The 24497-nt window shown below is 38.0% G+C and overlaps 1 protein-coding gene across 1 annotated transcript; it reads right to left on the bottom strand.

The window, feature by feature from the left end:
• Window positions 1-987: 987 nt before the first annotated feature.
• xrcc1 (X-ray repair complementing defective repair in Chinese hamster cells 1) lies at window positions 988-24272 on the bottom strand. Its single transcript, XM_023276195.3, has 17 exons — window positions 23804-24272; window positions 23068-23160; window positions 21676-21783; window positions 21420-21578; window positions 20924-21001; window positions 20195-20318; window positions 18974-19080; window positions 17672-17834; window positions 17349-17589; window positions 15877-15993; window positions 8929-9010; window positions 8744-8843; window positions 5306-5357; window positions 3636-3772; window positions 3308-3398; window positions 3112-3187; window positions 988-2109 (listed from the first exon to the last, which is right to left on the bottom strand). The coding sequence occupies exons 1-17, from the start codon at window positions 23852-23854 to the stop codon at window positions 2002-2004; spliced, it is 1887 nt and encodes a 628-aa protein (XP_023131963.2). The 5' UTR covers window positions 23855-24272; the 3' UTR covers window positions 988-2001.
• Between the last annotated feature and the right edge of the window lie 225 nt (window positions 24273-24497).

Below are 24497 nucleotides of genomic sequence, written 5' to 3' on the forward strand. Positions count from 1 at the left end.
TCCACGACCCACGCTCAACACAGTGCCACTCATCCTTCACCACACTTAGGAGTACAAGTAAACACCGACACCCTCAAATTGCGACTTCAATGAAGGCAACACCTCGCTAATCACACTACCACTGCATGGTGCTTTCCGAGGCCTGGCATCAACACTGGCAGCATATGGAGTGGGTGCTGTAGACATACCTACATCCTACATCAGTGGTGGCATTAGAGAAATCCATGCTGTCACTGGTTGCAATGATCGCAATTAGGATGAAGAAAAACCATGTAACGGGCTGATGGTTCAGTGAAATAACAGGAGGAGTAAATGTCCTTGTCTCCTCCCACACATTAATACACATGCAGGTATAAAAAAATCCACTTGGCATTCCTTAAGGGATTGAGTATAGCACAACAGGGAGGAACTTAAAGATGCAGGAAAACGCACGTGCACGTACACGCACAGCCACCGTTTTTATTACTACCGATATGACACTGTATTCAGTTCACGGCAATGGGTGCCGTAAATTTTCCTGCTTCTAGCCTGAAATGGATTTGACCTTGCACTCTCCCTCTCACGAAAAGCATGTCAATGCCTGGGCATGGTTACATAAAGTGGCTCCAACCTGCTTCACACTTGGTGGTACGTGTGTGAATCTTCCTTACACAATAAATACAAGACAATCCAATAGTCGACTGCTTTAAAAATGAATGCTTGTCGAGAATCCGAACGTTTTCGTCTTTTCCGCAGCCTCTCTATCCCGTAACCACCCCTCCTTCCCCGTCTCTCGTCCATATACCATCTATCTAATCCCCTTGACTGAAGAGCAGAAGACCCAGTGGCTCCGGGGTGCGAAACAGGAGGAGAAGTAAATTAAAGAGAGGACAAGAGATCACAGAAGGAATGAAAAAGAGGAGAGTGGCTCTTGAGTTGCACACACAGACAGTCGCATAGAAATGAGAGCAGCTAAGTGCAAAGACAGATTAATAAAAATCAGTGCGATAGTTTTAATTAAAAACCTTTTATTATTTAGACAAAATAATTAAGTACTATAACAAAAAAAGTTCAGGACAGAGATAAAAAGCTGCTTTGAACAAGTGAGCACCTACAGCAGATGATAAGCCCCACATTTCCTACTGAGTTAAGCAGTCTTTTCAGAAATCTCAAAAATGATGACATCTGTTTTAAGCCCCCATATTCTTCGAGCCAGTTGAATATTCATCCCACAAACATGAATAAAACCATATTAGAAACTCATATTTAGCAGTTTTTATCAACACAAAAAAATCATCACTTTACCATAAACAGCATGTAATAAAATAAAAAAAGGCGAAAAACAAACACAATCCCTCAGTATTCATTTTCAGTTCCAGAATGTAGTTAAATTTTATTTGCGTTTCATGGCTGTAGCCTGAAGTAACTGTCACCTTCATCTGATTTTGGACTGGTGTCTTAACAGTCTACCTGCTTACAAAAAGTCAGTTTTATCAGTGCCACTGGCAGTCAGGACAGAGTGATAACTCATTTCCAGACAGAACCTGAGGTAGCTGAGGTGAGCAGCAGCAAACTGCAGCACGGGAACTAAGAAATACAAACAAATCCTCAATCAGAGAAAGTGTGCTTCGCTCAAAACCCCTAAGCGGTAGAGCAGCACGTGGATGATGATGATGATGATGTTTTCTGGCCATGACTAACAACCCTCCACAGCAAAAGCTTAAAATAAATCAATATCTAATCCTAACATTAACCTCAAAAGACACTATGAAAGAGACATTTTTCCACTTTGACAAAAAGCTAAAGATCTGTGGAGAAAACATTTTGATCACTGCAGATCTCATGAATATCAAGTCAAAGTCCAAGTAAAGGCATTAATGAACAATAATTGGTTTATTGCTTCTATTATATGAAGTGAAAAAGAAAGAAACTGTGTCTATGGCTTTTCCCATTGCTTCTCCATCAGAATATAAAGTGTGAGTGTGTTCTTGCACTCTTTTGTGTGTACATACAGTGTCTTGTTCAGGGGACAACAGTATACGGCTGATAGGGCAGCATCTTCTGTCGTTCATTGATTGCGTAAATCCATGCGGGTTTGACAAAGTTCAGATTGCTGTTCTCCATCAGCGCCTGTGATGAAAGGGAGGGTGAAAGTGAGTCATGAAGTTGTCTCCTTGCGAGATAGGAAGAGGGGCTTCAGATTGTATTGCCAAAACTGCCAATTTAGTGGCTGAAAACCAACTCTGATCCACAATTTCATAAACATTGAAAAGGCTCTTGTAACTAAGATGGCAGAGTTTTTACTGAAAAGGTCGAAATACATGGGTTCCCCATTTGATTCACTGCATTTATTTGATGACACCTTGCAAAATGAGTTTAAAAAGTGCTTACTGCTTAAAGGGAAATGCTTAAAAAGTCTGTGCCGATAGTGTGTTAGGAGTAGCATGTTCAAAGGGTGCTCTTTCCTCTATGGCTTTTTGAAAAGGGTTTTGAGCTGTGCACTTTGTATAATAGAGCAACACTTAACACATAGTTTTGTGAATCAAAATTGTCTTTTCTGTGGGAGTGAAAGATAAAAGCATGTACAGACATAAACACAAATGTTCAGTCATGTTGCTTTAACCCTGAGATGCAGAAGTGGGTCAAAAATGACCCGGTGAGGTTGTTTTCTTGCAATCTTTGTAATGTAATTTTTTTTACATTACAAGCTCTTTATCACTGATACTATCATACAAGAGGTGATGCACAAACTTGGAGGGACGGAGAGTAGCAACAGCTGGAGGAAAAGAGTGGAAAAATGTCAACAAAACGGACATTCTTCTATTGCTGTTTTGCGTAATATTTGTCTTTTTCAATCATCAAAATGTTCAAAACTAGTTATAAAGTGAAAAATAAACATTTTTTAAACATGAAATCATTCTTGTGGACAAAATATAATAGAAACAATAATACAAATGATTATTCTTAACCAAAATGACAACAATAGCATAAAAACACATTGATTCTGATACAGGTCATTTTTGACCCACTTACGGAAGAGTATAGGGTTCAATCACTCATGCATCTAAGGGTTAAGTGGCTGTGGCAGTCAAATAAACTAAATATCAAAGAAAGCAAGAAAAGAGGACTCACATCTTCAAAAGAGTCATGCCACCCTTCACCCGTCACCACAAACTGCACCTTCTCTGTCATGTAATCCTCGATGGCGCTGAAGTGAAGAAAATTGTTAACATTGTTATTATAATTGCACAGACTATGTCTTGTTTTATTGTAAATGATGGCAAAAGTTGTAGCAGGTTGCTTCTAATACAGAAAAAGGTTGTCTCACCCGTTAAACGCAACAATGTACCGTAACAGTAGTCGCCTCTCATTGTTGGGGAATTTACCGTAGAGGAAAAAATGCTTTCCGTTTAGGAAGTCTGGAAGAAATAACAAAATAGGAAGAGAGAGATGGAGAAGACTGCACTATATGGTGGAGGAGTAATTATACTGACAAAGGTGAGAAAGCACCAAAGAAAGCAGAATACACATGGATGTTGATATTTGTGTGTGGCCATCCAATTACTTTGCGTCCGATGAGGAATGGAGGACATGCACTCCTGTAACGGGAACAGGAACAACAGAGGCAGGAAAACACTGAAACAAGGAAGACAAACCTGGCAGCTCAGGGATGGGATGATCCTCTTCAGCTTCAGCGTCTGTGTTTTCATCTGTTGACCCCCCATACGGATCCTCATCCTTCACTGTTGTTCCTTTTGCTGTCGCTTTCTTCTGTCTGCTCTCTTTTTCCACCCTTTCACAGGGACAAAAAATGTAATGGTACACATTTCCATAGGGTCTTTCAAAAGAAGAAAATTCCCTGCTTATCTCAAGTTTTGAAAAAATCTTTTCCGGGCGCTTGTTCTTGAAACAGTCACAGCTACATAAAGTAAATTATATTGCACTATTACAGCTAACCTACACAATTAATCAACTACATGGCATGAAAAAATGGAATAAGATGTAATTCTGCTGTTATTATGTAGTTATTGTTGAATATGACAAATTATCCAGGTGTGGATTGTCTGCCACCATATTCTTGGAATCCATTTTACCTATTTTATTGAACACACTGCCTGTGTAGATAGCAAATAGCTGATTTTGTTGGCTGTTTGGTGCTGGAAAGGTAATATAGAGAATGTTTTTTAGAGGCTTTATACTGTTGTGTTTGGAAAACAATGCAGAACAGATCGGTAATACTGAACCAAAACCACAAAGCTGTAGCTTCTAAGGTCAAAAATATGAGCAGGCAGACAGACACTACAATGACGTGTAGAGCTGAAGGGAACTGTGAGGGAAATCTGGTTCAGAGAAAAACATTTCTAGGCTTCAGAATACAACCATTATAGTCATACCTGCAACCAAAAATCCATGTCCACGCACATTCTTAGTCTTTCTGGACTATTTTCCTATAGGAGCGCAGCTGCAATGGGAAGCTTACTATAAGGTGTTTTTTTTCTTTTGTTATTGTCAGAATAAATGGAAATCATCTTAAAGAGATGACAGCGTAACATTCTCTTGATATTAACCTTCTGAGTGTCAAAACCCATCGACATTCTTGAAAAGTATCACTAAGGAAGGCATGACTGACTCAGATGTGACCTGCAGTTGGGTGACAAAATTCAGGAACTTTTGGCTGAACCAGGTTGAACTGCAGGCTGTGTTTACATGGAACAGATAGAAGACACGTGTAGAAACAAATGAAAAATGTTAACAATTAAATATCTATACTACGTAGTATCACCACTGTTTAACCGGTAATGGTAACAACAGTGGCAACTTGTGGAGAAAATGTGGCACATGTTTATTCTAGATTTTTAAAATTTTTTGTATAATACATTTTCAAAGGAATTCAGCTTTTGTTTTGTTTTGTTTATATGATGACCGATAGCCCTAAAACATTGCTTTGCCAAACAGACATTTTGAAGTTGTTTCTACTTCTAGCCATGATTGGACTGTTTCCATAGAGGTGCAATACTTATATTGCAGCGATAACTAAGTCCACAGTTATTAAAAATGTGGCAGGATCAAAAAACAAACTGCTTCAAGTTCAGACGGTAAACAGAACTCAGATGTGCTAGTCCACCTAAATGAAAAAGCTAGGAGCAAAATTAGTCCAGGGTCCTGAGGAACTCAGGCCAACTCATGCTGTGGTTAAAGTTGTGTAACCATTCTATAAAAGTTTACTCAGGTGATTTAAGAATCAAATAACAAGTCGCCATGGAAGCACAAAGACATCCACATCAACACTACAAACAGCATCGCCAAAGCTATTTGTTCTCTTTACCTCTGCAGCTCGTCCTCCGTGTCCACTGCAGATTCATCATCATCATCTCCTCCTGTGAAATGAGGTGCATATTTGTCAGTATGGTTGCATGAATCCCAAAAAGTGCATGTTTAATTAATTTAAATGCTGGAAAAGGATTTGCAGAAAACTGTGTTAATAAGTTTAGTACTTTTACAATGTATCACAAGTTTACTGCAACACAAGTTACCGTTTCTCCACTTTGGCCTTAGTTTTCAAACAAATTAACTATGATAATCAAATGCCTGACAGTTAAACCTCCATTAGATATCCAGTCATCTGGACAAAGGAGTTTAATCTTACTATCATGCTGTTTACAAGAAGCAGTAACTCCCAATTCTCATCAAATCTGGGAAAAAAGCTGGGTGAATCCATTTTTCTCTGAAACATGTGTCAGCAGTTCAATAGATGTAACCTTGATGGCAACGCCTGCCGTGACCATACAATCCTGTGTTATTGAGGGGAGAAAGAGAACAAGCTCTAATTAAAATGTCATCTCTATGTATGTGTTTGGTGGGTTAGTGCTTGTTGTCGCTCCTGACTGATACACCCTGGCACTTTACTTCTGGCCTCACATTAACATAGAAATGAGAATCATGCACAAGTCCCTTCACAGCGATTATGTCTTGCCTCTATTCTTGCTTCTCCGTCAAAAGGCATCTACAGTGCGTATGTTGTTCTTGTTCTTTTTACGGTGCCATTGTCAGCTCATCCATTTCCAAGTGCTTCATAAAGGTTATCCCTTTTGTCTCATCCCTAAGCTCTCACATCGTCCCCGGCCCCTCTCAATTCATTCAGTCCTCTTCAACTCCAGTGCGAACCTCTCTCTGTCTCTAGTTTTCTGAGACAAGAGAATGATTCACTTCCTATGAGTCACAGCCACTTAATCCCAGCTCTTGGATTTTCACAAAACAGACATAAGCCAATTTCAGGCATGGCACATGAAGACTGCCCGGTACATCAAACCGTTAAAATAATGGCATTCTGTCATTCTAGCCCTTTTCACACATATAGGTCCTGTACCCATTAATATTCCTCATGGCTGCATTCACACATACCATCCACAGTGCTGGAGAGTGCTACATTACACGCACAGTATTTGTCATTCACACGAGACTAGACGATACCCCAAGGGATGTATAATACAAGATAATGCAATAACTAATAGCAGCTGATCAGAGTGTCTAAATAATTAACAGCCCAGTTTATCTCTGATTTCTTAGACAGTGGATCTGAGAGCTCAGGACTTAAAATGCAGATGACAAAAAGTCAAACTGCAGCTGATAACCTGTGACTCAGTGTGACAACTCATGTATGTGAGGTGAATACAAGTTCCAAATGTGACCTGCTGCTGGATCCTGATTGGCCCTTTCTTCATGTCGGGATAATCTGTAGTTAAGCCTTATTAATGGACTTACTACTGTTGCTCTGTGCGTAAATGTGTGCATCTTTCTCTATAGAGACATTAGTGGATCCTACCGTTGTTTGAAGTTACACAGAAATAAACTGTTATTCTGGCTCACCTCTCTGATGTCGAAACACAGTGTGACCTGCCATCAGATCCTGGTCCTGACCGATCTGCTCTACATGCTTTCTCTGCGGTAATTTATAAATATATGTTGCTGTTGCTCTGTATGCAAATATGTTCAAATCTCTCTATGGAGACACACATGTGGATCATGCTGCTGACTGATGCTGCAGGCTTTAAACAAACTCAGAGTCAATAGTTCCAAAACAAATTTTGAGAAACAAATTTCAGCTTCTCTTAACATGTTATGTTGAAAAACACTCAAATTACATTCATTAACCTTTAAGCTGTTTGTGTCTGTTTTCGTCACAGTAAGGTTCTATTACGGACATTTCATTTTGTTGCCAAACAGATTTGAAATTGTAGAGCAAATACGTGAAAAAGGTGTGTTGTGATTTTTTCCACACAAACTGTCAATTTAGCGTCTCAATCCGGTAGCGTGACAGCTCACTTTAGACTTGTGTCATGTTGAAAATGATACAGATATGTTACTAGGTTCAACCTAGTCGGCACTACTTTTAGGGATGAGTCACCGGGATGAGCATTTTGACATACAGTTGACCCATTTTGTTATGTCACATTAACGAGACAGAGGGGATGTCTGAAGGGGGTAACACAGATACACCTTTACTTTGTCATTTATTAAGAAGCAGAAGGTTTTGTTGTTTGTTTTCAGGGCACATCCTGCCTAAATTACCAATTTAAACAGTTTAAGGGGTTGCAGACCTACTGGTAGTTTTTTTTTCTTTGAGACTGGAAAATGCTGTATAACTAATTCCCTATTATTGCAGATTTTTTGTAGTGGCCAATGTGAAAGCAGTACAGAGTAAAAGCCTGATTTATCTCAATGTGTACATACAGAGGAAAAATGTGAAACCCTCCCAAAAAAAACAGTAATTTGAGCTTTGTGAAGTTTGAGTTCTATTTTACAGTTTTCATGTCTGCTACAGACGGCCCTGTTAACTTGCTATTACTTGGGATGATTATTCTTTTACAAGAATCTTTTTCATAAATTGAAAAATTCTAATTCTCTTACCAAAATCAACAGATATACAAGGTTGTACTGAAGCACAGTGGAGCTTTGAACTAAATGCTGACCAAAGCACAGAGGTTAATTTCTGTTATATGTACACAGTATATATATATATATGCATTGTTTTTTGACCACCATCTTATTTTGGGCCACTGAGAGCCAGCGTTTGAACAAAGTCAAGGTGGCGTTCAGATCTACTCACTGAATGAAGTACTGCCAGAATGTCAATGACTGGAGGCACAAACCTACTGATGACGTCACGGGGGTTCGTTAAGCTTTATATACAGTCTTTGGTTTTTCATTTTTATGAAATATTTTGTGGACAATGTTTAAGAAAAACTAGTGGTTTAAGTTTAGCATCACTTTAAAGTGAGCTCAAAAATGCACTGAAATGAAAAAGCTGGCCTATACAACTTAGAAGAAACCATTTGTTTCACCCTTCAAAACATAGGAGAATTTAATTTTGTGAAGATGTTATTTTGCCTTCTTTATTTCCACTCCCACTGTATCCGAACTTTAAGCGCCTCTTTGATCTTAGCTGTCACATTTCAATTTCCTCTATTTCACCTTTTCATTGGGCAGTCTGCCAATTTCCTGCCCCATCATTTCACACTGTCTGTCTTTTAGTCTCAGGTGAACTTTTGGTGAACTGAAAAAACACATTTAGGATTTCGTAAGTCTGTCAGTGTGTAGACACTTTTCAGGACACTAATGTGTTTTCTCTTTCACCCCAACAACAGTCCCTATAGTGCACAAAGAAACAAAGAGAAGTGTCAATGCTGAAGATGAATGAAATGTCAGGTAAAGTTCAGTTACATGATCTTAAGAAGGCTTTCCATTGAAATTGTTTGATACTAACCCGGTTCATCCACATCAGTGGAGCCAGCATACTCATCATCTTCATCCCTCTTTTGTGGTGTCTTTTTGGGGGTGACTTGTCTCTCCTGTTTCTGTGGAGTCTGCAAGAGCAGCAGGGATGGTGACAAAAATGACTGATTTGTCATTTGATTATATTTATAGTCTAACTTATAAAAACAAATCTACCTTTGTGTTCATTTCCTCTTCGCTCTGGTCATCCACTTCCATTTCGCTTTCGGAGCTTGACTCTGCTCCATCCATCAAATACCTAGGAGAAAACAAAAAACGAGTGAACACAATGTGTCAGGATGATTAAGCGCCAGAGGGAAAAGACTGTTTGCACTATATATCTTGTTCCCAATCACTTTTACTTGTACAATGACTCAAAGTGCACTGGGCCCTTGTCAGGCAAGAGTGGAACGAAAGTAAGGTCCAAAGTGAAGGCAATATTTTTCACAAGACAAATCAATGGCCTGATGTTCAAAATATTACCAACACCTGTGCGTTATATACTCTCAAGATTACATGCTGGGTGACAACCAAATTCACTGCAGATAGAGGAAAAAATAACAGACAACACCAGTCATAAAGTAGCTCCTATCCCTGTACTCACCCAGTGACCTTTTTTTGTTTACTAGTTACTCTCAGTTAAAAGTGGCTCATCAGATAATAGTCAGACTGAATGCTGTCCCTGCTCATCTGCCAGCTTTTTCAATTTGAGTTAGACAACTTATTGCACAAAGACAAGAATTACTGAAAACACACAGCACAAAACTAATCACTTGTTCTTTAATCGATGACTGAACTTTCTCCAAAATGTAATCTAAATCTGTTCTGTTGCTTTGGTAAGAAAAGGTAATCCTTTATTAGTCCAAGGGTGGGGAAATTTACAATGTTACAGCAGCAAAGTGGATAGCAAACAAGAACTAGAAGATAAAAAGCTCAGTGGCGAACAAGAGCTGCCATTCATGCAGCCGCATCTTCCTGCTAACAAACAAACTAATGAACAAGTTTAAGACCTTGTCTGTTTGCTATACGATTCGACAATCCAATCAGCTCTGATAAAAGACAGAAGAGGTTGGGATAAAGTCCATAATAGACAGAGGGAGTATACTGTTAGAAGAGAGAGTGTGACTCAATCATTACTGCTCTCTGCAAAGGTCTAGAGGCTGTGAGAGAAATAATGTTCACATAAATTCCAGAGAGAATACATAACTGTGGTAATAATGACACAGAAAACGGATGGGATAAGCAGAAAAAGCAGGCAAGGATCATATATACACAGAATACAGAAATATATAGAAAAACAACCCCACTGCCCTCACACACAGACACAAGATGGCTACAATGAGGATATGACATTTCTCTCCACCTTCTCCATAAAGTCCCTCAAGCCTCTCTAAAGTCATCTGGACATGATCAGCTGGGAAGTGTGAAGTGCAGAGAGTTGATATGCCATCGTTATGGTGTAATCATTTCCATACACTCTGTTGGGAGACATTTTAGTGACTTATGCTTATCTTTTTCATAAAACCAAGTGTCCAGGAAATTGGAAAATGAAAAGGGACACGGTGGGCAAGGGGAGTCACACAGAAACTGCTGCTTATGATAATAAGTGTCCTTATGACAAAAGCAAAACAACAAGCTCAATCAGCTAAAATGGACTGTAGATGGGGTTTGTTTGAGGGTGGTAAACCAGTTTATACTGGAACTGAAGGAATTTTGACTGATTTCCTATTTAGAATATCATAACAAAAGACAACACTAACACATAAAAGGAAAAAAGATATTTTTCACACTGTTAATTAAATGAATTCAATAGCAAACTCATCTGTAAAAGGTGAATATTTTGTGACTCCAGACTCAGATATTTGGTGGTTTTATTAACAGTCTATCACATTCAACTGAATATCTTTTTAATTTTTATGCATTGACCAAACAAACAAAAAAAACAGACACATTCAACTGTGAGAAATTATGGACATTTTACCACAATTTTTTGACATTTCATAGACCAAAGGATTCATTACTAATTAAAGTTGAATCTCAGATGAATAAATAAAAATATTTGTTAGTTTGTAGGGCTAAATTGTACTAAATTGTCAGCGACTGTGCCTTTCAGTAAGGCTGCACATAATGTCACTAAATATTTTTAAATGAAGCGGAAATATATTTACAGTTTCTGCATGTTTGCGGCATCTCAGCTGCATGTCATGTATGCCAAAAAATTCTACAAATATTTTCTGTATATTGGCTCTTTGCAGTTTCTGAAAATATCTTTTCTTCTTTTCAGTTTTCAATTAGTTCTCTTCCATTTTTAGATGGAAACTGAGCAGTCGAGATTTAACGTCTCATCTGCTTTTGCTTTAAATCAGTCAGTCAGCATATCATTTTTCTTACAGAATCATATGAGAAAACATTATGCTTACTGTAGCTATGACTAATCAGCAATTCTCCATCACTGATGAACCTACTGATTCTTTTCACACTATGAAAAATGTCAAAAATATTGAAAATCAACCATGGCACATTCACAGAGCCTGAGGCAACATCTTCTAAGTGCTCCTTCGGTCTGTCCAGCAGACCTAAATATCATGTACAATAGCATATGGTAATGCATGCAAAGCCAGCAAATCTTTACTTCTGAAGAACTAAGGTCAATAATTGATTTCATTTTTCAAACTTGTGGGGAGTTCATTTCATATTTATCAACAAATCAACAATTGGCTTGAATCTGAAGTTAAGTTTAACTGTCTACAAAACAACGTTGTTGTTGTACAACTGAAGATGGAAAAATATTACAGAAAAAATCCTACTTTGTCAAAAGTAACTAATTTGCAATATCAAAGTTGAAACATTCAAAACATTTTAGTACTCCTATTTTGATCTTGTTGAAACTCTCATCCATTGCTCATAAAATACAAAAGTCTATTTGTGAAATGCTCTGTTTGCTAGTGATGACAAAGGAACGTTGTCACTTAACGCAATTCTACATTTTTGTAGAATATGGCTTCAAGATGCAGTTCACACTCTAAAACTAGAGTTGCATGCTTAAGGTTTCTGTATGCCAGCATGTTTTCTGTTCTGTTAATCACAGAGTGATTGTGCTGATTTTGGCTCCAACACCAACGTCCTGTTTGGATGTTGCAACAGAGCATTGAAATATTTATCATCATCATATTTAGATAGAAGAGAATTGAAGATTTTTATTGTCAGTTTCTCTATATATCCAGGACATACAGAGGAACCTAAAAGACGTTTCTCTCACTGCTTTGTATTAGCGCCATACATTTATAAAAGGATCAAAATACAACATAAATAAAATAAAGTAAAATAAATAAAAATTAACCCATGAACTGGCAGTAGTGCAGTTTATTAAGGTGATAATAGTGCAAATATTGTAGCAGCTTATTTGGTTCCATTCAGAGCTGCTTGAGTGCTGTCTGCTTACTCCTATTTCAGTCTATTTCTGCATTCTCACTAATGGAGTAACAAATATGGAAAAAGTACTTCTTAGGTAATGTTACAATCTCATTAATATATAGGCCCACACTACACTGGGCGCTGAACAAAGCTGTGCATTTGTTTCCAGATGCTCAGTAACAAAGTGCTTGTGGGCATGATGGAGCAACAGTTTGAGAGTGAGTGTGCGTATTTGTTTGGGTACTTATCATCATCAAAGTAAGTGGTCCCTTTAATTACCCATAGCAGATGCAGCTTTTAAATACAGGATACATCATCAAAGCTGCGCACTCCACACGCTGCACAATAGCGGTGTTGGGCAGGGGAATGGATTATTCGTACGACGAGAGAAGGGGGAGCATACTGGGGGAGGATGGTGTGAGAGATCTTTGGCACAATCAGAAATTGACAGAGAAAGATGAGCATAAGGGAGGATGACGACACAGGCTGAGGCCAACTAAGGATCAGATTTGATAAAACCTCAATGGTACGTGTCATCGCTCCTCAGCAGGATTTATTTAAAAAGCTTTCCTGCCTCTCTTTCACGTGGCTCATATGCATACTGCAGTTTTCTAGAGAAATCTCGCCCCATCACAACCCAGACCACTTTCATTTCTGACTTTGACGAACCAGCATGAGAAAAAATTAATTAACTCATTTCTGTCCACTCATCTTATCTTCCTGTTGGAACCGGATGACAATAATCTCTCTGAAATGACAGTCACAGCAAAATACCTAATTATTATAACTGCAGGAAGGTGCATTAATTACATGTGTACTCAAACAGAGCTGTAACCTGCCAATTTTTTCTCATGGATTAGTTTGTGAATTGATTGTGCAATTTAAACAGCGTTGGAAAACCTAAAAATAGAGTTTGATTTTTTGAAAAAATTGAACAGACTTGTGTTGTCCAAACTATATTCAACTAACTATCATTTTAGACCAAAAAAACACATAATCAGCCACGTTTCAGCCCTAAACTCATAAGTATTACGTAGGTGATACAACAAAACATAAACCATTATAACTGTAGTGCATTTTAAAATCACACAAAAAGACCATTATAAAATCACAGCATGTGAACAAATGCAGGCATAAAAATAAAATGATTGAAGCATATTTTAAAATGCGCACTGGCATTTTTGAGCAATTCAGAAATAGGCAGTGGGTGTGTAATTTGATACAAACACCCACTGGGTTTAAATAGCGGCAGAGCTGGTGACAGTCGTCAATCACTTGTGCAGATACAGCAGCTACAAGATAAGACTTCATACCATCCACAGATGCAGTCTGTGTGAAAACTGTGTGCACTAATTTCCCCTGAAGTCATTACTTTTCAAATCCCCACTGGTGAGGGGAAAATGACTTCAAAGCTTCCTCTTGCATCCACTAATTCTAAATGTTGTCACAGCACTGCAGCGCTAGTCAGCTCGTTTACGCAGCGTCATTGTGGGCATTTTGCAACAAAAACAAGAGTATGTGTAGCAAAGTGGAATATTCATTACTGTTTTCATAAAATACTGTAAAATAATATCAGCAAACAGTATTCTCACATTACCCATCACATTTTCCTGGGATACTTCTACTATGCATTGACTTCTACTACAACTGAAATCAAGAGATCATGTTTTCCTTGGATTATATTTAACCAACGGACTCCTAATGGTGAATTGTATATTGCTGGACTCTATCAACAGTTGCTGTTGTTTAAAGTTGAAGAATGACAACTAGAAATGACTAAATTCAGCATTTTACACATGCCTCATATTCTAGTAGTTAATATATGTTGACTTTTTGACCATATTATTCATTTTACTACTATGCTTTTATTACATTTGTTGTTTTTCCTTAAGTGGATATGGGATTTTTAATGTTTTTATTATTTTAACTGGTGGTGTTATATTGATTCATTTTGTAACTCTTTTACCATGTTTAACTATTTTTCCACTTTTGCTTTTCTGGTCTTTTGTCTTTCTGTTTGGACTGACCGGCCGTGTGTTGTTTTATAGTGTTCCAGGCTATCTTTTTTTTTTTTTTTGCCCTGTCTGTAAAGCACTTTGTTTCATAAAGTGCTATATAAATGCAGTTATCTCTTTTTTGACATAATCACAGTCTAAAGACAGAACTTTCTTTAAGTGCTCAAAGCAAAATAGCACATGACTAACGCACTTTTACTCTGGGGTCTTAGTACAACACTGTGCAAATAATGTGCAGTCAGACACGAAGCTATTCTTTAAAAAGACATACACAGTTGTGAGGCAGTGAATTCCCTCTTTGTCAGTCAGGTAAAATGTCTGATCTCTATCAGCCACATGCTTCAACTCAGCACTTATACAATAGACATTGTAGCATGCAATAGACAGGTTGTAAGTCGAGCTGAAGTTACCATAGCAAGCTACATTCGCTCTGCTTCTATGCTTCTGGCTGCCCAGTTAAAAGGTGCCCCAAGTGGCTTAGAGCTGTGAAAATAAGTAACAATAATTACTCTCTATCTATCCTGATATGCATTTCATTTTCAAGCAGAAATATTTGATTGTTTCAGGTGGAAAAATATGAGAAATAGCTGCTCTTACATTATTTGTATAATATCTTAAATTGGAATTTTTTTGGTTCTGGATTGCTTGTTGGGAAAGAAAATTATTGATGCCATTTTGGGCCCTCAAAAACTATTTTTGTAAATAAACAATTAATTAATGGATAATGAAGAAGATATTCGCCAAATTAATCAGTCCTAAATATAATCATTAGTTCCAGCCCTGGAGAGGCCATTCAAAATGAAACTGCCTCTTTTGGTATCATCTATATGTTTCACCAAATCAAAAAAAAAATGGGTACATTAGAAGACAAAAGCAGATTCAACTCAGAAATCCCACTAATTCTATATCTGAAAGCGGATAAAGAAAGAGGATATTGCCAATACCATATCTAGCACAACACTAGACCTCCATATTGGGGATCCTACATTTGAATTATATTAAAAGACTCCTGACACTAATGAGGTCAGTAACCCCAGATAACCTGGTTGGAAACTGATTCATATTCCAACCAGACACAATCATTATGAAAGTACCAAGTATGAAAGATATCCTTAAATGATAAGACAAAGCTTTTTACAGTACAGTAGAATTCCAATTAAGTTGGACGCTCCATTTTCTGAGATGAGCATTCAGCTCTACATTATTCAGTAGACAGAAATTTGTGTGAAGCGATGACAGAAGACCTTGATGTTGTAAAAGCTCTCCTCTATAATGAGGCATATAATTAGACAGCCGCTGGAGCTGGGTGGGTTGAATTTGTGATCACAGCAGGGATCGTTTGTTCAAGGTTACAATGTTCTCTGTAGCAAGTGGTCAACTCTGCCGTGAAGTTTATATTTTTGGACGCTTCTATCAGAGTGTGTGCGGTGCACAGACCATGTAAATATTCAGACATGCCTTAAGAGAAAGTGTTAATCAGATGTGGATTTTTACATTGGATACATATTCCATTTTACACTCAGGCTGTCGCCATGTGGACGTGTCCTTTAAGGAGATATTGAATCCCATCCAGCTGGTTCTGTGACCAGGCATGAGCACAGTCATCTCTACAGGTCTGAAGGTCTAATCCAGTGTCATGTAATTTCAGCATTAATACCATATCAGCAACTGTTTCCACTTCATCCCCCTCTCTTACCGTTTATAGGAGATCTTCTGTTTCCTCTTGTGGCAGTCCATCACCCACTCCTTGCGTACGATGATGCCACCTGCTGACTTCACCTGGCTGTACTTGGGGGTGTTAGCAAAGGCACAGCTGGAGATTGATAGACAGAAACAGATGTGCACCCACATGCATGCAAACAGACACAAATAGACACAAGTGGTTACATCACTGGAGGGAAGTGGCAAGGGCAATAGTCTGCTCTGATAGCAGAGCATCAAAATGCAATCAAACTACTGAGAGTGCAAACAAGGTTCTTATACCAAGAAGAGATAAAAGCATATCTCATGAAGGAACATCTCTGGAACAAACAGGAAAGTATCAACTAATAGAAACTTTAAAGACAGGGTAATATGATCATTGATCATGATATTAACATTGTCTGTGTCAGATCACACAGCTTAAATGTCCCTTAAACCTGAGTCAATATTTCTAGTCAAAGCAACTGATAACATTCTATAATATTATGTTTCATTGTACAACTGAATTTGTTTTTTAAAGAAACCTGTCAAGAAACTGTTTACTCCACAATGATAAAGTTTTCTTTCTGTTTATCTTATTTTAATCTTATCTACCAACATTTTGTAGTTTTACCACGTAGGGATCCTTTGGCTTATCTCTTTATCGCTTCACAATCTCTTTGTGGAGCCATTATTCGGAGCCGTCCTTGTCAACAAAGGACGATAATGAACAGTGTCTTTAACAGCTTGATGTACTGGTAAAATAAAAATCAGATTTTACTAAAGCCGATGTGCTAATAGTGTTCTTCCATAAAAATAATGACATTCAAGTACACAAACTAAAAAAATATCCTAAATAAAATGTCTAAGCAAAAACACACTTTACTACTAAAGGTAATTCAAAATAATGTTAACAGTTCTCAAATCTACAATAGAAGAAAACAGAAATGTTGTTCCATTGTGTCAGCACTGTCTAGGACACTGTCATGTACAATGCTGGGTAGAAAACTAGAGGATCAATACAGGATTAAAGTAATGGTTTGACATTTTGGGAAATACGTAATTTATTTTCCTGCCGAGGGATATACAAGAAAATCAATACAATTCTTATGTTTGTCCATTAAATATGAAGCTAGAGGGCATTGCCTGAAGCTGGTTAGCTAAGCACAGAGATGGGAAAAGGAGAAATAATTTGCCAATCAGTGACTGACAGGTTGTAGTAGGTGGGTTTTGGTACCTTTGGACAAAGCAAACAAGCTGCTTGCTGTGGCTTCACATTAACTGTACCGACACTAACACTGGAATTGAGCTTCCCATATAACTCTCAACTCCTAAATTAAATAATTTTATTTCCAGAAATGTCAAATGATTACCTTCGGGGCTAAATACAAGTAATGCATCCGTAAACTGTGATTTATGTTTAAGGAAAGACAACTTAACCGTGCACTTTTCACATTCGTCGTCATTTCCTTCGTGCCAACTACTTACATAAGATGTGTGGAATCAGGTGTCCAGTCGGGCCGATACTTGGCTCCCATGTCCAGAGCCTTTTCCCTTAGCTCCCCTCTGAAGGGGTTCTGGAAGCCGCTGAGGACAAACACCACCCCCTCCATGATCCGCTTGAATGGGACCTGCTGCTCGCTCTGGGACTGTGCCTGCTGTTTGGGCTTAGGTTCAGGTTTAGACTGACTCTCCTTCTTCTTTTCAGAGGATTTCTGTGCTGGTGACACTGCAGAGATAATCATGAAACTCAATGAAGTTTGTCTGTGTGAAGAAATAATCAGCGTTCTAACAATCGGGTGCTGTTTTACCTTTGGCAGTGCTTGGGCTGGGTGTGCTGACTGGGCTCGGCTTGGCCTTAGGGGTCACAGCTTTGCCCTCAGGTGAGCCAGCTGGGCTTGTTTTCTTTGAGGGTGGAGGGCCGGGGGCAGACTGTCGCTCTTTGCTGAACTCAAATTTTCTTTTTGCCGGTGGCTATGGGAGAAAAGTACAGTTAAAGTAAGTAGTATTTCATGCTTTAGATATTAGAATGGAAGAAAGAAATTTGACTTGTCTGGTTGACAGATGTGTTGGGAGGAGGATACGTACAGATGACTGGCAGAATAAAGTAGACTCCTACAAACAGTTCAAAATTTTATTCTACTTTATCTCATTAGAAAGTCATCTGACAAAAACACTGCACATTCTAAAAACTTTACTTAGTATCATTTGAGTGTCGGAGGCAATTTTTTTTCATCTGATGAAATGTCCTTCCAGAGTACAAAAAACGACGACTCTACCGATTCTTTGCATAAAAAAATAATTATTGTAGAGAAATGGAAATACAACTACAATCACTGGGATAATTTTCTGTCTGCTTTCTTATGCATAAGCATGCATTTGTGTAGCTCACCCCAATCAATTTTTGTTGTCGTTTTGCTTTCAAAAGTCAAAGTGATGCGTGGCTGATATTGACCAGTTGTCATTCCCCTGTGTTTTAAGCTGTTTTCTTTAGTAGATGAAAGCTACGAATTTCGCTGCTGCATATTTAAAAGAAATCCATTGAATAAATTGGATTTCGCCAACTAAGAATGTATTAATGCATTCAACATCTCGGCATTTCAGATTTTTAATTAAATGAAAAGGTATAAAAACATATCGTTTACATTACAATTGAAATATCATCTGTAGGTGGCAAAGAGTTGTATATCAGACTTTTTTCTTTTAACTGTGCTTAAATTATTGCTGAGTGTGAAACTATCATGTGCAATCTAAATATAATTGGGATAAAGTACATGTCAAAAACTGGTGATGGTACAGTGATAAATAAAGGTTTACTTTCTGATTCAAACTCAGTTCAATTATGAAGTCATAAGCTTTTTTTTTTTTTTTTTTTTTTTAAGGCGTTTTTTGGTTTCACATCAATATACACATTTCCATGCATGGTGAGGTATGTAAAACCTCCAGTACATATAAAATCTCAAACTACAACATGCTTATTGCTTCTGTTTCATCTTCTCAAAGTCCATCTTAGCTTTCCCATGATCTAGATATAGAAAAAAAAACTGCTCATGGGGGAGTATCTGTGTGCTGGCTGTCCTTCGGTGGGGAAAATGATAAGGATGTTTATCTACCTGTGGTGAGGCAGAATTAGAGGACGAAGCTTGGCCTGCTGAGTTAGAGCTGCCACCTGCTTGCAGGGCAGCAGCAGCGTAGCTCAATTTCTCACTCTGTGGAGATGCTAAAGGGACAGAAGTGCAGAGGGTATAAACAAAACTATTCATACAACAACCTGATAATATAGAATGTCTTTGAATTCACCTCTAGTCTCCTGGCACATGAAATCAGCTTTCAATTAAACCCAATTAATGCTCTGTTGTAAATTATCACTTTAAGGACTTGGAAGAACTTAATTAAGATTCAGCAGTAGATAAATTTAAAGACTCCCCTCCAATGAAAATCAAGTTTTCTAACCTTGTTGTCATGTCCAAATGGTGTTTTGTATATGCTAGAGCCACATCATAAATGTAACAATATCAATTTTTACTTTAGAATTTCATCTTATCTGAACATGTATGGCTGAATAATTTCAATATTGCAACTAGCCATTACGTAGGAGAGAGGAGTTTTACAGTAGGAATGTCCTGATGAAGTTTGTTTGCCACAATCTGATCCAAGTCATTAAATATTTAGTCTGCTGATCTGATTCAATATAATTTTCCTTGACAATACAACCTTGATTTTTTGTTCACTAGGTGTCAAACCTAGTGTACAAAACTTGTCATTGTTTAATACTGTAGCGACCCAAGGAGACGGGAACTCAGACTACAGGCAGTTCAGTGATAGCAACCAGAGCGCGTTGGGGTGGTTAGCTAGAAAAGGGCCACCATGACAAAGTCTCCTTTGATACTTAATGACCTACGACCACACACTGGGATCAACTAGGACAGCATTCCATTATCATTAATAATTAATCGATTTTCGATTGATAACAAAGCATTTAAAAAGAAAATTATTAAAATTTATGACACCTGTGTAACTGGACATAAACAAAGGATTGGTTTTAGGTGTGTGTTGATACCGATCAGTAAAAAAAAAAAAATCCTTGATTAGCTCAGGACTGAGGCAATCCAACCATGTTTGAGCAGGCAAATGGCAGAGGGTTAGGTAGAGATAGAGGCAGGGACTTGATAGATCCATGCATACTGAAGGAGGCAAAGGTGTTGAGTTACATCCAAGCCATTTTAAGGCATGAAGGGATTGCTTTCATGGAAAAAAAATTCTAAATATGTAACTTTGATACACAGAGAGAGGTTTTAAAGAAGGCAGAGAAGAACTTTGAATATTGGATTTACCTTTGAGTGAAGTACTTGACTTTGTTGCATTGTCCCGATTGAAGAAGAGGCTGCCAGGTTGAAGGCTGGGCCCAGATGAAGGAGAGTCATCCTTCACCCTGAACTGTCCCAGCTTTGTCAGTTTCTGACAGGAGAAAAGAACGAAGAGTTCAATGCCAAAGCAGAAGATGGAGGGACCGTTGAAGTGCATTTCTTCTTAATACAGCAAGGGTTTCAACATGACAAATGATTTCATGAGCTAAAAAGTTTTTCAGAATTTCAGTTTTCAGTGTCAGTTTTGACAGATTGAAGGCACCACACACGCTGTTAGGTTTAGGTGCAGGATTCCCTCCAGAGTATAAACAAAAGGTAAAATTTAAATAAATGCTACAAAGATTAATATCAAAGTAAAACAGTTCTGACACCAGTGCAGTCTGGTGATTAATTCTACGATATCATCTCCTTAGAATACTGAGCTTCGTGATGACACTAACAACTCCGGGTGTCAAAAAATGCATTGGTTTTTTGTTATTTTGAAATGTTTCATAGTACTAACTTTTAACAGCTAAGAGTTGCCAACAAACGTCTGGTCAGATTCATATCCTTGCTTACTTAGTTTCTAAATGGCATTATAATTTTCCCAAATTATAGGATATCTGTTGGAAAGGTTGTACAGCAGTATCCTGTGGTATCCCTCCCTTAAGACAATAAAGCTTTAATATAATGGGAACAAGACAGCACATTACTTACAGGGGAAGAAGTAGGAGGAGGATCATTTTTGTCAGGTGGTGAATGGAACTTAACAAAGGCAAGCCCATATGCTAAGTTCTGTAAATTGCAAAGAAAAAAATCTGTTATATATCTGTGAAAATGAATCTATTCAACGCAAATAGTGCTTCAACAGACAGATCTGACATCTGATCTGGAAACAGGATCTTAGATCTGATATTTCACCTCACATGCAGTCATTTTTATAGAACACATTTCAGAGCAGCATTTACAAAAAGTACCTGCACACACTATCAGTGTAACCATGGTTACAGCCATTAGGCAATCATTTGCACTATCTGTCAGGTTCTACTGTACTACTGTATGGTATGATTACTGTGATAATATACAAAAAAATACTCCAAATTTAGAACATTGTACTTGCTGCTTATGATGATGATGTAATTTGGACTAAGATGAGCTGGACCTTCACTCTAAAGACTGAAATGGCTCTTGATTAAAATTGCCCAGGCCTTACCTTACTATATGGTTGACTACACACAATTTTCACTCTGTCCCACTTCTCCTGAGATGTGCTCTTCTGTAGCTGATTGGGCCCAAAGAAACGCACCCGGTTCATGTTGGCGCCATTACGGCTTTCCGTAGGGGACATGAAGGAAGATGTAACCAGAAGAACCTAAAGTCAAGGCATCCAAATCAAAGTGGGTATCATTAGGTAATTACTAATTAGGGCAGGGAAGTGAGATATTTCTTAGTTAAGCTTGCGAGAATACCTCATAGTCCTGGTCTCTGACAGCTGAAGAATTGCCCACCAGCACCTCGATGAATGCAGACCCCTCATTTCCAATATCAATGCTGTGCACCTGCTCTTCCTTCTCAAACTGATAAAAAATATAAATAAAACCACATTTGTCAAAAGAGCTAAGATGAGGCAGAGAAAAAAATATCTTTAAAAAGTATCTGCAGGAAGAAAAAGTATTAAATCAGCCTGACTTTAGAAGTGTTTTGCAAAACATATGCACATGCGGAGACAGAACAATGCTTCTTACGAACACAATAGTTTGTAATATTTACTCCTGAAGAAAAGTGCAAAAGCAATAAAATATAGTAAAGTTGTGTAAATCGCGTTTTTGTTTTCAATGCCTTTAAATGCACACTCAGGGACTTTTAAAGCTGAGACAGACTGAATGTAACAACAATTCCACAGAAATAGTCTAACATTAGGAACAGAATTCAGCGACTAACCCTCAGGTACATTTAACTTGTTCTGTAAAATTATACAATATATCCTTAAAGTCTCATTCTGTGCTTGAAGAGAGACAAAGATTCAAATGCTACAGAAAGCAAATGACATCTGTTTGGTCTTTAAACAGTAACTATTCCCTAGGAAAAGAACCAGAGCCAAATGTCTGCGTAAGCTGACAAGGGTATCACCCTAATGACAGTGCAGACAAGGGAGTTCCTGAAAGGACCAAAATACATCAACAAATGGGAAGTGGGAAAACATCTGAATGCATAAGTTTACATTTATATTTAGTGATACACTGCACAAATGTAAGATGTGTAGAAACACTTGGCTGACAAAAAACAAGTTAGATTCAAAGATCACACACATTCAAGTGATATTATATTGTGGGGAAACCTCAGAGCACAAAGCAGAACAAAGAAAAACCTGGGATTTACATTCAACAAGTTATGAAAAAAATCTATTATACCCAGCAATGCATCTGCAACTCTCATTTACTTAAATCCTAATTAATTGGTTGACAACTTCTTTGATTAACTGATTAGTTATTTGGTACAGAAAATTAATTTTAACATGATCATTGTTTCCCATAGCCCAGAATAGTGTCCTTAAATCTATTATTTATTCCAAAACCCAAAGATACTCAATTGATTGCCACTAGAAGTAAAGAAATCTAAAAATATTCAAATTTAAGAATCCGGGATCAGATTACTGAGTTTTATTTTTAAATACTCAAATGGATTACTTAATTATCAGAATTGTTGACATTTAATTTAATAGTTGAAAACTAACTCACTGTTTGTGTTATAAGAGTAAGTATATACAACCTAAATAAATTTGACATCAGCAATGACAAAGCAACACGTTATTGAAACACTGTTTGCTAACACTCGTGGGAGTCAGAGGGCAAAAAGCAAACCTGGAGAATGACTGATGTTTGCTTCTCCCCTGGTCTTGCTGCTTTCCACTTTCTGTAGGTATCTGAGCTCAGCAGGTTGTCTGCCTTATGTGTCTGTTACGTATCACAAGAAAAAGAGTGGTAAGTGAGATTCGTGCTAAGCTATAAGTTTGAAAATGCACTGATCAGCCACAGCATTATGACCACTGACAGGTGAAGTGAATAGCATTGATCATATTGGTACCATGTGCTGTTCTGCTGGAAAACCTTGGATTTTGGCATCCGTGTTGATGAGACATAGACACCCACATAAACATTTAATAGAACAAGCACACTCCTTCATGCAAATGGAAATCTTAAATGTCACTGGCCTGCCCCCTGAGGAAAATGCATCCCACCACATCACCAAAACATCAAACAATCAGGAACATCTTGAGGAACATGACAATCGCCCAAGATGTTGATTTGACCTCCAAAATTTCTAGATCATAATCCAAATAAGCATCAACAGGATGCTGTGAAGCAAGTTTTTATTCACAGAGACCCCACTGCACAACCCAGATTATCCAAAGGATCCTCTGCCAAAGTCCTGGTGCCAGACCCAATAGGACACTCTGAGAGGTCCCAATGGTTCAGAGCATTTTTGACCACATAAGGGGGACCAACACAATATTAGGAAAGTGGTCATAATGTTATGCCTGATCAGCGTGATTTTCTCAATTTTACACGTGATTCAAGCGACAGCAGAATGACTTACATTGTCCTCGGTGCTGCAGGACACGACGTGTTTGAGTTTGATTTCTGGCATGTTGTTGACGCTCCACAGTCCGTGTTAAGTCATAAACCAACCGGGCGCTTGCCTCGTCACAGAGCAGTATCGTAACCGGCTAATAAAACGTAGCAAGTTTCCTTTCAGCGCCAATGATTTTGTCAAGAAAACTGACTTAGTAGCTAATCAGCGTCAGAGACACAGTTGACTAACGTGATAGCATGCTAGCAAACAATAGGCAGAGTGAACTTTTCCTGATTAGCCTGATGATTTTAGCACACCTAAAGGGCTGCTGTGCGTGAATATTTCGCACTGTTATAAACGTGACATATATCTGCTATTTTACCGTTACAGTAAATGACAGAAAACGTACATAAATGCTGTGAATTTTAAGGTAAACGTGTGTAAAGATCCACTCATTTTCCCACCAAAAGCCTGTAAACGTTGTGATGGGACGCAATTTCCGGCTAAGAGCATTTCTATCCAATCAGGGCCTTGCTTTCTTCTTCTCCGATTCAATAACCGACATCAGCGGGGTTTTATTGCCACCAACAGGGCAGATTGTGTACTGGTTAATAAATAATAATGGAAAGACAAAATACCTTCAAATAAATAGGGATTTTAGCATTAGTACTTAGACTTTTTGTGTGTTCCTAGTTGTCCTACTTCGTGACAAATATAT

Source organism: Amphiprion ocellaris, chromosome 9 (genome assembly GCF_022539595.1).
Source record: "Amphiprion ocellaris isolate individual 3 ecotype Okinawa chromosome 9, ASM2253959v1, whole genome shotgun sequence".
In the NCBI taxonomy this organism is placed as follows: domain Eukaryota; kingdom Metazoa; phylum Chordata; class Actinopteri; family Pomacentridae; genus Amphiprion; species Amphiprion ocellaris.